Source organism: Apodemus sylvaticus, chromosome 7 (genome assembly GCF_947179515.1).
Source record: "Apodemus sylvaticus chromosome 7, mApoSyl1.1, whole genome shotgun sequence".
Taxonomy (NCBI): Eukaryota; Metazoa; Chordata; class Mammalia; order Rodentia; family Muridae; genus Apodemus; species Apodemus sylvaticus.
The window spans coordinates 112,334,179-112,346,777 of record NC_067478.1 but is presented as its reverse complement, the minus strand read 5'-3'; the positions used below and the strand labels follow the sequence as shown (position 1 = coordinate 112,346,777).

General features: G+C 54.3%; 1 protein-coding gene across 2 annotated transcripts in view; it reads right to left on the bottom strand.

The window, feature by feature from the left end:
- Positions 1 to 2,603: 2,603 nt before the first annotated feature.
- Positions 2,604 to 12,599, bottom strand: part of Col5a3 (collagen type V alpha 3 chain) — a 43,822-nt gene continuing 33,826 nt past the window's right edge. For both annotated transcript variants that reach the window (XM_052188972.1, XM_052188973.1), the window contains exons 46-67: positions 12,161 to 12,268; positions 11,048 to 11,101; positions 10,834 to 10,887; positions 10,699 to 10,752; positions 10,514 to 10,567; positions 10,020 to 10,127; positions 9,344 to 9,397; positions 9,127 to 9,180; positions 8,856 to 8,909; positions 8,433 to 8,486; positions 8,197 to 8,304; positions 7,998 to 8,051; positions 7,479 to 7,532; positions 7,209 to 7,316; positions 6,880 to 6,933; positions 6,762 to 6,797; positions 5,712 to 5,765; positions 4,901 to 5,102; positions 4,701 to 4,813; positions 4,130 to 4,198; positions 3,592 to 3,831; positions 2,604 to 3,506 (exon numbers count right to left, since the gene is read on the bottom strand). In XM_052188972.1, the coding sequence (XP_052044932.1) occupies positions 3,363 to 3,506; positions 3,592 to 3,831; positions 4,130 to 4,198; positions 4,701 to 4,813; positions 4,901 to 5,102; positions 5,712 to 5,765; positions 6,762 to 6,797; positions 6,880 to 6,933; positions 7,209 to 7,316; positions 7,479 to 7,532; positions 7,998 to 8,051; positions 8,197 to 8,304; positions 8,433 to 8,486; positions 8,856 to 8,909; positions 9,127 to 9,180; positions 9,344 to 9,397; positions 10,020 to 10,127; positions 10,514 to 10,567; positions 10,699 to 10,752; positions 10,834 to 10,887; positions 11,048 to 11,101; positions 12,161 to 12,268 (1,884 nt within the window). In that variant the 3' untranslated portion in view covers positions 2,604 to 3,362. The remainder of the gene's footprint in view (positions 3,507 to 3,591; positions 3,832 to 4,129; positions 4,199 to 4,700; positions 4,814 to 4,900; positions 5,103 to 5,711; positions 5,766 to 6,761; positions 6,798 to 6,879; positions 6,934 to 7,208; positions 7,317 to 7,478; positions 7,533 to 7,997; positions 8,052 to 8,196; positions 8,305 to 8,432; positions 8,487 to 8,855; positions 8,910 to 9,126; positions 9,181 to 9,343; positions 9,398 to 10,019; positions 10,128 to 10,513; positions 10,568 to 10,698; positions 10,753 to 10,833; positions 10,888 to 11,047; positions 11,102 to 12,160; positions 12,269 to 12,599) is intronic.

Sequence of the window (12,599 nt, the reverse complement as noted above, 5' to 3'; positions counted from 1 at the left end):
TGGTAATGGTAACACAAGATTTGAATTTACTAAAAACCACTTAATTATGTGTTTCAAATGAGTGAATTACATGTTATATAAATTGTAACTCCACCATGCTGTTTTAAAAAGCTCCAGATAAACATCTAACTCTCAAGTCCCTCAAAATCCACCTTCATCTCACTGGCTTTATCCTGAGTCTCACGTTGCCCATGTTCATCTTGAGTCCCAGCAGCCCCCAGGGCAGCACATCCCGCCAGTGAGATCAGTCTCACTATGTCTGAGGTAGGCCTTGCTTCATGGCCCAGGCGGTGTCAATCACCATCCTCTTGCTTGGCTCCGCCTCTCTATAACAGCCTTCCAGTGATGCAAGATAGTTCCTATCCATTCACACTGAGGCAGTGAGAGGCCAGTGCCTGGAGGGAAGAAAGGAGGAGGAAGAGGAGGAGGAAGAAGAGGAGGAGGAGGAGGAGGAAGAAAGAGGGGGGGGCTCAGTGGACCCGGGCAGAGCAGAGAAGGAGACGCGGATATCCAGATGGCTTCAGACATATTTCTGGTGTTTTGGAGAGGTTAGAAATATTGGGATAAGACTTTAGCATTGTAAATTGGCATTATGTAATTGGGAGTTTTATATACATAAAGATATTTGGTTAACTATTTAAGTTTAAGATTCATGCTTTACCAGGTATTTGGGTGCAGAGCGGGAGCATAGAACTCCCACCGTTTACAGAGTCTATGGCGGAGAGGAAACACAGCTGGGATGTGGTGAGAGCTAGCCAAGAGACTGGCTCAGCGGCGACTGTGAGAGCCGGTCTGAGCGAGACCCACTGGGATTTGGTGAAGAGGCCTGGCGGAGCAATACTCTTTTTAATTATTATCCACGACGTTCCAGACCGTAGCAAAACTGACGCCATGTTAGAGGCGCCATTCCAACCTTCAAACCCAGCACACAGGCCCAAATGAGAGCAAAGACCTAACCCATCAAAGGCCTGGTCGGCAGTCCCAGGAACCAGGAACGTCCCTGAATGTACTAGCGCTGCTCGTTGGCTCCTGTAGTTCTGCTTTGCTAACTCAAATATGTCAGCCAGGATGTGGTTTTTGTGTGAAAATCAAAAGACAAAAAACCCCAAAGAACTGTGAGGACAGGGCTGTGTGATTTTTGGCACATGTCCTGTGCAGCCACCACCAAGGTTGGCTGTGAATTCCGTGTGTCTGTGTGTGTGTGTGTCTGTGGTGTGTGGTGTAGTAGTAGTAGTAATAGTAGATGTGTCTGTATGCATGCACACACACACACGTGTGTGTGTGTGTGTGTGTGTGTGGTTACATGTGTGCGTGGGGAGTGGCACGTATGTGTGTGTGTGCACACACTCGTGTGTATGGAGGCCAGGAGCTGATGCCGGGTATCACCCTCCGTTGCTTTTCCTCTGATTGAAGCAGGATCTCTCAAGCAAGCTCAACGCTTCCCCAAATATCCAGTCCTACGAGTCAGCTTGCTCTGAGTCCATCTCTGCATTCCAGGCTGAAATTACAAGTGGGACACCTTCCCCTCTGGAGTTAACATGGGTTCTGAGGAGTCCAGACTTGACCACTCATGCTTTTGAGGCTTAATCACAGAACCACCCCAGCCCAGCACCTTGTTGGGTTTTTTTTGATGGATGGGGTAGGAGGTTTGAGACAGAGTCTAACTGTGTATAGCTCTGGCTGTCCTGAAATTCTATGTCGACCAGGCTAGCCTCGAACTTAGAGATTCATCTGTCACTGCCTTCCAAGTGCTGGGACTAAAGGTGTGTGCCACTGTGTTGGGCACCTTTGGCTCCTCTCTCTCTCTCTCTCTCTCTCTCTCTCTCTCTCTCTCTCTCTCTCTCCATTGTGTGTGCATGTGCGTGTGTGCGTGTGTGCGTGTGCATGTGCATGTGTGTGTGTGCATGTGCGTGTGCGTGTGTGTATGTGTGTGTGTGTAGCATGTGTGGAGGACAAAAACACAGGGAACAAAGAAAACACAAGGAAGAAAAAAAACTAAGGTGTTGCTGCCAAACCTGAGAAATGGATTTCAGTCCGTGGAATGGAACCCATTGAAAGGACAGAAGCAACTCCTGAAAGCTGTCCTCTGACTCACACACGCACACACACACACACGCGCGCGCGCACGCACACACACACACACACACACACACACACACGCATGCCCTGACCCCCACACGCACGCCCTGACCCCCCCCACATGCCCTGACCCCCACACGCACGCCCTGACCTCCCCACACACGCTGTGACCTCCACACACATGCCCTGGCCTCCACACACATGCCCTGACCTCCCCACACATGCCCTGACACGCACACATGCCCTGACACACACACACATGCCCTGGCCTCCACACACATGCCCTGGCCTCCACACACATGCCCTGGCCTCCACACGCATGCCCTGACACACACACACATGCCCTGGCCTCCACATATATGACCTGGCCTCCATACACATGCCCTGGCCTCCACACGCATACCCTGGCCTCCACACGCATGCCCTGACACACACACACACACACATGCCCTGACACACACACATGCTGTGTCATTCCCCCTCCCAACAAATGAAACACTTTAAAAATAAAAAGAGAAGCAGAGCACAGTTTCTTGGTTTATTCTTGAGATGGTGATTTCGCTCTGTCCTGGGGAGGAGGCCCGCATAGCTGAGGGACGTCGAGATCCTTCCGGAATCTCTCACCACATCCCAGACTTCCTTCCGAAGGAAGCAGATTAAATAGACCACAAACCATTCATTCCCTTTTCATACAGTTCCCAGCTGTGAGCAGGGCAGCACCATTTAGGATCCTGATTTGTGCCCGACATCTTGGTCCCCAGGAGGCTTGGGAACATAGGAGTGGGGCAGAGGAGGGAGAGGAGATTGTGCAGAACTGGGTGGAGGAAGCAGGGGTGGGGCACGTCTCAGGGGAGGGGTGTCCCCACTTTGACCTTGCGTTACCTCTTTTACTCAAAGAAAGGATAGGAATGAGAGGGAAGGGTCCCAGCCAGGGGTCAGGAGGTATCCAGTGCTTAACTATGGAAAGGAATAGCACCAAAAGGCCTGGTGGAGGGGCGGAGAGGCAGGGGCGGGGCTTCATCAGCTCGGAGTTATAAGTCCACTGCATGGAGATCTGGGGGCGGGGGCGGGACGGGCAGTGGACGGTTGGATGGAGGGGAGAAGCCAGCAGACGGTTGGGTACGCCGCCTGGGTATCTCCACCCTCACCCCCACAAGGGAGGAAGAATAGAGTCACACAACCCTGGATCTAGAGTCCCTGGTGATAAATAGCATGGCTTCGAAGCCTCAGCACCACGGAGCCCCATGTGGGACCCCCTTCAGCTTCCTTCCCACCTCCAAAACTCAGCTGCTAAAGCAGACGGAGCCAAGTTCAAACCCAAACTTCTGGTTCGTCTGGCCAAAGTCAGCGGCAGCCATGTCCCACAGAGGCAGAAATCCCACAGAAGAGCTGAATTCAAACAGGGTCTTCGCCTGTCCCTTCCGGACCTGGCCGCGAGAGGGCGCGTTAGAGGAGGGTGAGGACAGACTTCCCCATGCCACAGCCTCCAGCCCCCTGGCTCCATGGCCTTACCCGGCAGCCATCATGGGAGACCTTGATGGTGGCTGCTGTTGTCTGGTTGAAGGACAGCTCTTCCCAGTTGGTCCCTTGGAAGCGGATAGAGTGCCTGTGGTCACCCGCAGCTTCGTCCAGCCAAGCCGCCGAGTTCTGGCAGGTGTAGGTGAACCTCTGGTGGGCGGCAGCATTCAGCAGCTTCAGGAAGGTCAACTGGACCACATTCACCGGGGAGCCATCAGCGTCCACATAGGAGAACTGCGGTAGAGCAAGGGAGGGTGAGGGCCTTCATCAGCCCGCGCTCCTGCTAAGGAAGACACCTCCCAGTCCACCTGTAGTCTGCCAGCGGGCCTGACACTTCTGCCAAGTCTCAAATAGCCCAAAGCCGGCTCGGATTCATGATGTAGTTGAGGGTGGCCTTGAACCCCTGAAGTTCCTATTTGTGCAGTGCTAGGAATGGAGCCTTTGTAGAGAAACACTTGTCCTTATCTGTCCAGTTCCCACGCCAGTTCCCATCAGTTCTCATGCTGTCCTCCACGTCTGCACAGGAACCCACCTTCTTCCCACGGCGGAAGGTGCTGTACCAGCCTCCGGGCTTTTCTCGGGACCACGAGGCCAGCTTCACCTGAGGGGGGATGGGAAGGTCATTGGGCAACAGCCCAAGTCCCCTCTGCCTCCTCATACTGGACATTGTGGATCGTGGATGGCATAGGCTGTGCCCTTGGCGAGGACGCAGCAAAGGCGGCTGGGACTGGTCCACAGCTCCCTCACCGTCACACACAGCAACTCCCAGGATTCTCTGTGGTGTGTGGATGAAACCCAGGGCCCTGCCCACCACACTCAAGTACAGGAAACAGAAGACCTGGCGCTGCTGGGGAAGGGGCCTGGGCTGTGCCTGTTCTTTGAGCCCACCCGACCCCGGCCCCTTGCATGCTTGGTAAGCCCTGTGGGTGAAGCCTGGTGAATGCTAGGCAAGTGCTTTGTTTCTGGGCAGCAGCCTTGCCTCGAGGCTTGGCTTTAGGTCCTGTACTATAGGAGAGTACTTGACATACACAGGAGGGATACGCTAAGGAAGGTCTCCCAGGTGGCAGAGGCGAGAAAAAGACAAGACGGCTTCTTTCACTCACCGTCTCAAACTTCTTGTCTGGATAGAGACAGGTCTCACCTCCCGCAGTGAAGTTGCAGAAAACCTTGAAGGCGTCCCGTGCACAGCCCTGATTGGGGTCAATCCAGTACTCTCCTGCCGTGGAACCAGACCCAGTGAATCAGGATATGAGTGCTGCTGTGCTCACCTGCCCTCGGGGGAGGGGGGGGACCTGGACCTCACCGTCTGGCAGGTGTGGGTGGTGGCGGTGAAGTTCGTGGCACGTGAGGCCTGGGCTCTCGGCTGTGCCCAGAGGTCGCTGCAGCTGCTGCAGCTCCAAGCTCAGGGAATTGAGTGAGGCCATCACCTCCTCCAGGCCACCGCCTTCCAGGGTGTCCACCACGGAGCGGCGCCTGCGCAGGCCGTGCAGCTCAGCAGGAGAACCCTGGATTCATAAGGGAATGGGAATGGAGGAGCGAAAGAATCGGAGACGGGCAGAGAAGACAACACAATGGGAGGCAGAGAGACTCAGAAGAGGAAGAAGAGGAAGAGGTGGGGGGAGGGGAAGCAGAGGATGAAAGAAGGGAAAGAGATGTTGAGAGAGTGATGGGTAAACAGATGGAGACGCAGGGAGGGAGGGACGGGATGGAGCAGACAGAACCCAGGGAGAGCAGCTCAGGTCAGACTCCACAAAAGGTCCCACTGGGACCGCCAAAGCCCGCACCCCAGACTGTCTTCCAAGGTCTCTTTTGGGTGTTTGTTTTATGTACCCCAGGCTAACCTCAAACTCTCCATGTAGCTGAGGATAACCTTGAACTCCTGATCCTCTTGCCTCCACTTCCTCAGTGCTGGAGTGACAGGTGTGCCCCACCCCCCACTTCCCCAGTGCTGGAGTGACACGTGTGCCCCACCCCCCACTGCACTTCACTCCTCCCAAAGCTTTCAAGGAACTGCCTTTTTGAACTACAGATCGAAACACTGGACTGGGTTCTGAGGACCTGATAAGAACACCCCAGGCCTGATTCCTGCCCCGCTCCAGAGTCTGAGAACTCACCGGGGGACCAGGAGGACCCGCTGGACCAGGGTCTCCACGAGGACCAACGGATCCCTATGAGAGAGGTCAGCTTGAAATGAGTCCTGCCTATGGAGACCTGGTTCTACCAACGCAAATACATGCATGTGCATCATGCACACACACACAAATACATGGAGCAACACATGCACACACATACTCCTGAACATACAGATTCACTTGCACATACGTATGTGAATCCACATCTACACATATGCACAGACACATACATATTTATACATTCACAACTGTGCATATATACACCCATGTATACATACAGACATGTACACACACTCCTCTAGAATCTTCCAAGGCCCCAGACAAAGCCTCCCACGTTAAAATCCCCATTACAGTCCCTCATTTTTCCCACTACAGCCCCACTCATTCCCAACCCCTATGCCCCCTCTAAGCCAAGCCCCTTTTGAGCATTCTTCTTCCTGCCCAAGGCAGGGCACACACATGTATACATGTGCCCATACATGCACATACAAGTGCACAGACGCAGGGTCCTGGAAGAGGCTACCAGCATCCTATGCTGTGTGTTTCCATCCCTTATCCTCTAAAATCAACACGCAGTCTTCTGCAAGCCACAACTTATTTGGCAGACCTATCTCTCCTTTAACAGTAGTTGAGAATTCCCTCCTACGAAACACAGCACCTTAGATCCCGAGAATGTGGAGAATGCAGCAGTAGGTGCTGAACACAGGATGAGTGAAGATTAAGCAAAGGGGAGGGGTGCTGGGAGGGGGAGGGGAGCTGGGAGGGGGAGGGGAACTGGGAGGGGGAGAGGTGCTGAGAGGGGGAGGGGAGCTGGGAGGGGGAGGGGAGCTGGGAGGGGGAGAGGTGCTGAGAGGGGGAGGGGAGCTGGGAGGGGGAGGGGAGCTGGGAGGGGGAGAGGTGCTGAGAGGGGGAGGGGAGCTGGGAGGGGGAGGAGTGCTGGGAGGGGGAGGGGAGCTGGGAGGGGGAGGGGAGCTGGGAGGGGGAGGGGGAGGGGAGCTGGGACATGGAGTCCCAGGGGGCAGTGCCACTCACCGGGGACCCCTTGGAGCCCTTCTGTCCCAGAGGGCCCTATGGGAAGAGATAGGAATGTTGGGGTCTCACCCCACCCATCGTGGTGACCTCCCCATCCCCCCAATATCCCCACACTCACCACCACACCTGGGGGCCCAGGGTGACCTAACGAGCCAACAGGACCAGGAAGACCCTGGAAGAGGACATTGGGGTCAGCCTTAATAGAGTCCAGCCCTGTTCTACACACACCTCTTAGATGTCTTTCTATACACTTGAAAGAGTGCCCGAAACAGTACACAGACTCCCAACTCCTCTAGAAGACCCCCAAGTCCCCAGACAGCTTCCTACATGACATTCCCCAGTTGCAGGTCCCCATTCCCCTAACACAGTCCTCGCCCATTCCAAATCCCCCCTTCAAACCTCCCCCCTTTAAACATTTCCCCCTGCCCCAACAGCGCACACACTCACAGGGTCTCCCTGAAGGCCTGGGGGGCCCTGCACACCTGGCAACCCCTGATCGCCTTTCTCTCCGGCCTCCCCTGAGGGACCGATGAGGCCGATTAGCCCGATGTGGCCCTGAAGGAGAAAGGCACACAGGACAGACATGTTGGGTTTTTTTTTCTCCTGGAGGCTTGGGAGGGATGAGACGGGACAGCAGTAAACACCCAGTTCTCCTTGGCCAGGGCAGAAGGTAAAGGTTGAGGGACACCAGGGACACCAGGGACACCAGGAGCTTACCTTCTCCCCCTTGGGGCCAGCGTCTCCCTTCAGGCCAGGGAGGCCAGGTGGGCCCTGGGAGAGATGAAGTTCAGCTTGTGAGTCTTTGAAAGCTGAGGCTGGGAAGATCTACCAGGGAACCACCCAGCTTTCCCGTGGGGTGACGGGACAGTCAGGACACAGGAGATGTAGTGAGAAGAATGGGGGTGGGGGAGAGGACGGCTGAAGATACTGGGTGTCAGGATCAGAGTCGGCTTCAAGGCGGCGGTCAGCATAGACCATCAAGACAGGGCCAATGTGGAGCACCAAGACGGGGCTGTTGTAGGAGGTGAGTGTGGGCCACCTGTGTGAAGGCTTGGTGTGTGGGGTCAATACTGGCCATGAAGATGAGGTCCCAGTAAGCTAGAAGGGTAGTCAGTGTAGATAGACAGATGGCAGGAGGGGCTAGCCTGTGTCATCAGCACCAGGGCCCACTCAGTGTCCCCGCATGACAAGTGTGGCTTTCGGAACTGTGGCCACAGGGATAGAGAAGTCTCTTACCAGGGGCCCTGGAGGGCCAATTAGCCCAGGAGGTCCCAGGAGACCTGGTTCACCCTGAGGAGGAGACAGAACAGGGTGTCTGCCAGTACCCAGTGTGAACATTCCGTGGTCCCCCAAGGTCGGCTCCTCAGCTACGATGAGGTCCTAAGCCAGGAGGCCATCGTGCTGCTCCTTCCTCCCCCATTTTCACACCACTTACCACAGGTCCAGGGATCCCTGGAAGACCATCAGGCCCAACGCGTCCAGGGGGCCCTCGAGCCCCAATGAGGCCTGTCCTGCCTGGGGGCCCATCAGGACCAGCATCTCCCTGAAATGAACAGGGGTGGGGGAAGCAATCTCAAGGGCCCGCCTGCTGACAGCTGAACCTCGGGGAGGGGGGAGGTGCAGGCCTTCTTCAGGTCAGGTGGCACAGGACGTCCCAAGGGGGGTGCTCACCTTGGAGCCCTTCTCTCCCTCTCTTCCTTCTGGGCCCACGCGTCCAGGGGAACCCTGGAGAGGGAAAGTGTGAGGGTTGTGAGGGTCGGTGTGGAAAATCAGGTTTATGCCAAGAGTGGGCTGGCAAGTTGGCTCAGCAGGTAAAGGACCTTGTCTGAGAGGCACATGGTGAAAGGAGACAGCAAACTGCCACAAAGTGTCCTCTGAACTATACATCACTTTGTGGTACATAACACACACACGCACACGCACACACACACACACGCATGCACACACACACACGCACATACACATACACACAAATAGTAAATAAATAAATAGAATCTTAAAGTTATAAGAGTGAGGTATGTGTGGAGAGAGGGGCTACTGCATTGCTGAAGACAATGTGGGCGTGAGACCCTCGGGCAGTAGAATATCACTCACCCTCTTGCCAGGGAGCCCTCGGGCACCAGGTTCCCCCGAAGCTCCAGGTGGCCCCTGTATAGTCAAGAGAAGTCACAGCATCAGCTCACACAGCTGTGAACAGTCCCATAGACGCCACCCAGCACCATCCCCTCCCCCTCTAACCACTCACCACCAACTGTGGGGTCACAGACACCACAGGGACCCCAGCAGATGGGGACACCTGACTCTCCCATCACTAACTCTACTCTAACCCCACCCCACGCTCTACAACCCTTTTCTCTCCACTCACCGGTCCCCCAATATCACCAGCATTTCCCTTCTCCCCTGGGATGCCATCAATACCCTAGGGAGGAGAGACAAGTGGGAGAGTCTTGGGATAGAGATGGGGCCAGAGGGGAGTTAGGGTCATCCACTCCTCTAAGCGTGTCAACGTTTAGGGGACATGGGAGTAAATGGAGATACACTGAGACAGTTAGGGCTGGGCTACAGGGAGAGTTCACACTCACCGGAACTCCAGGGTCTCCTGGGGGCCCTAGATCTCCAGGGAGTCCTGTGGGGCCCTAGAATAAAAACTGGTTGCTGGTCACATCTCACTGAGTCACCCTTCACACACCAGAGAGTGTCCCCAGACCAGCTGCAGGAGACATGTCACAGACAAAATACAAAATGAAAGGCTGGGGTTTGATATTCAGGCCGTGAAGTGTTCACTGTGTGCGCCAGAGGCTGGGTGGGGGCCGGCGGGAAAACTCAGCCTCCACTGTGTTTTCACATTTCATTCACTGATGTTTCTTCTCTTCGCCCTCTCTATCTGGGTGGCTCAGAGAGTTAGCAAACAGGAAGAAGCAGGGGCTGGAGAGATGGTGCAGTGGTTAGAGAGTGGAGCACTGGCTGTGCTTCCGGAGGAAAGGGGTTTCATTCCCAGGAACCCCCATGGTGGCTCACACCCATCTGTAACTGCAGAGTCTGTCATGCCAGAGAATCTGACATCCTCCTCCGACCTCTGCAGGCACCAGGCACACATGTGGTGCACAGACATATGTGTAGGCAAAATACACATACACACAAAATGTAAAAAGAAAAATTAAAAACAAACAGGAAGAAGAGATGTCTGGTCTACCTTAGGGGTCATGTTTTAATGTTAACAAGGGCCCCAAGTTCTCTGCGTTATCTCCTAGGGCTTACCATGCTCCCCTTAGATCCGTCTTCTCCTGGGGGTCCTTTCTTGCCTGGAGGACCAGCAGCCCCTGATGGACCCGAATCCCCCTTTTCACCAATTTCACCTTTGGGCCCCTTTGTGGAAAGAGAGGTCAGAAGTCAAAGGTCAGAGGGTCATGGTCCCTTCAGGGAACAAAGATGGCGCACCTTGGATAAGGGCACGTGCCTGGGAAGTCTGACAATCTGGGTTCCATTCCCAGAACCCGTGGTAGAAGAGAGCTGGCCTCCAGAAACATTCCTCTGACCCCCACACATGCACCACGCACACACACACACACACACACACACACACACACACACACACACACACACGCAATAATGAGTATATAACATGGGTATTTTAAAAGATTAACCGAGCTAGAGAGTGCCTCAGTGATTAAGAGCATGTGGTGGTTTGAACACACTTGGCCCGTAGGGACTGTTACTGTTAGGTCCAGGGGCAAAGCTCTAGAGAGACTCACAGGGATACCGGGAATTCCTGGGGGTCCGGCGTCTCCAGCATCCCCTGGCTCACCCTGTGAGAGGCCGTGAGCATAGAAAGAGGTCATTCCACTGATCGGCAGGGAGGGGGGTCCCCATACAGCTGTAGCAGAGGGGGACAGGCCCTGTCCCCTCCATCCAGGGCAAGTTCAAGCCCTCCTCTTACCTTCTCGCCCACAGCACCAGGCTGTCCTACCCCTCCAGGCAGCCCTGGGGGACCCTGGAGAGAAACGAGGAGATTGTGAGTCCCTAGAGGCGTGGCAGACCCATAGAGGCATTCGGCCCACCCCAGAATTCTCACCTCTGATCCACTGGGCCCAGGGGGACCCCGAGGCCCTGGAGCTCCGTGCGGACCCTGTCAAAGAACCAAACAGTGTGCAGTGAGTCCCCATGGCTCCGCTAGGAAGGCTACAGCAGCCACAGACAGCCTGTAGGCGTGTGTGACCCTTTAGATGACAGTGACCAGTGGTCACTTCCATCCCACCCATCTTCCATATCCTCCAGGGAGTTCATACCATGGATCCCACGTCTCCAACCTCGCCCTTCTCCCCAGGAGGACCTGGCAGCCCCTGTGAAATAAAGAGTAAACTGTAGTATAGACAGCTGGTGAGCTGGTCATGCACCTCTCGTCCAAGTGTGAGGACTCGAGTCTGGGTCCCCAGAACCCATTCTCAAAAAGCCAAACACAGCAGAGCTCGGCTGTGACCCGGAGCCGGCAGGCAGTGACAAGAGGTCCCCGAGAGTTTGCTGGCAGCCAGTGACCAAATCAAGGAAGTCCCAGTTCAGAGAAATGTAGCCTCAAAAATAAGGTGAGGAGGGCCATGAAATGGCTCAGGGGAAAGGGGATTGCCACCAAGCCTGATGACCTGAGTTCGAGCCCTGGGACCCACATGGTAGAAGTAGAGAACTAACTCCTGAAAGTTGTCTTCTGACCTTCACACACATGTGCCATGGTATGAATGAGAATATGAGTACATACATACATACATACAAACACACAAACACACACATGCATGCACACATACACATTCTTTCTCTCTCTGTCTCACATACACACACATCACATATACACACACACATTCTCTCTCATACACTCACACACCACACATACACACACACACACACACACATTCTCTCTCTCATATGCATACACACATACACACACACTTACACACACACACACACACTAAACGTTAAAGAATATTAGTTGGCAAGCAATAAGGAAAACATTCAATGTCAACCCTCATTCTCTGCATGCACATGCACTCAAATACATGTATACATGCATACACGCATACATGCTAACCTTTATCTTTTAATTTGTTTGTTTGTTTGTTTTGAGATAGACACTCACTATGTAGCCCTGGCTGGCCTGGAACTCTCTACAAAAACCAGGGTGACCTCAGACTCACACAATCCACCTCCTGAGTTCTGGGACTAAAGGCATCCACCATTACATCCAGCCTTCTGAGCTTTTCATCTTGATAAATCACTAAGACACAGGGATAGCAATGCTCACACACATGCACACACACACACACACACACACACACACACACACACCACAAAGATCAGAGCCCAGGGTAAGGGGATTAGGAGGGGTGGTACCCCCAAGCTCACACACCTACCTGCAGGCCTGGAGGACCAATGACACCCACAAAGCCTCGGACTCCATCATCTCCCTTCTGCCCGAAGAGGCCAGGGGGTCCCCTGCGACCCTGAGCGCCATCAGCACCCTGTGAAATGTTAGGGACAATACAGTTGGTGTCCAGATCAAAGGTTGCAGACAGGGTCCCAGGTTGGGACTGAGACTAGGGTATGGGATCGAGTTTGGTGAGAATCAGGTTTTAGTTTGATGCGAAGGTCAGGTGATGTTTTGAGTTAATGACACATGAGTCAGGGCTGTGGCTCAGGTAAGGTTCTGAGCAGGGTTGGTAGGAGGTTGAGGTAGATTTTAGGGCTAGGTTGAAAGTTATGACCTAACATGTTTTGGTGACACTCTGACCTGGACCAGCAGGTCACTCTTCAGTGACAGGATTCCTAAGGGAAACGTGGCCAGGAGATGAG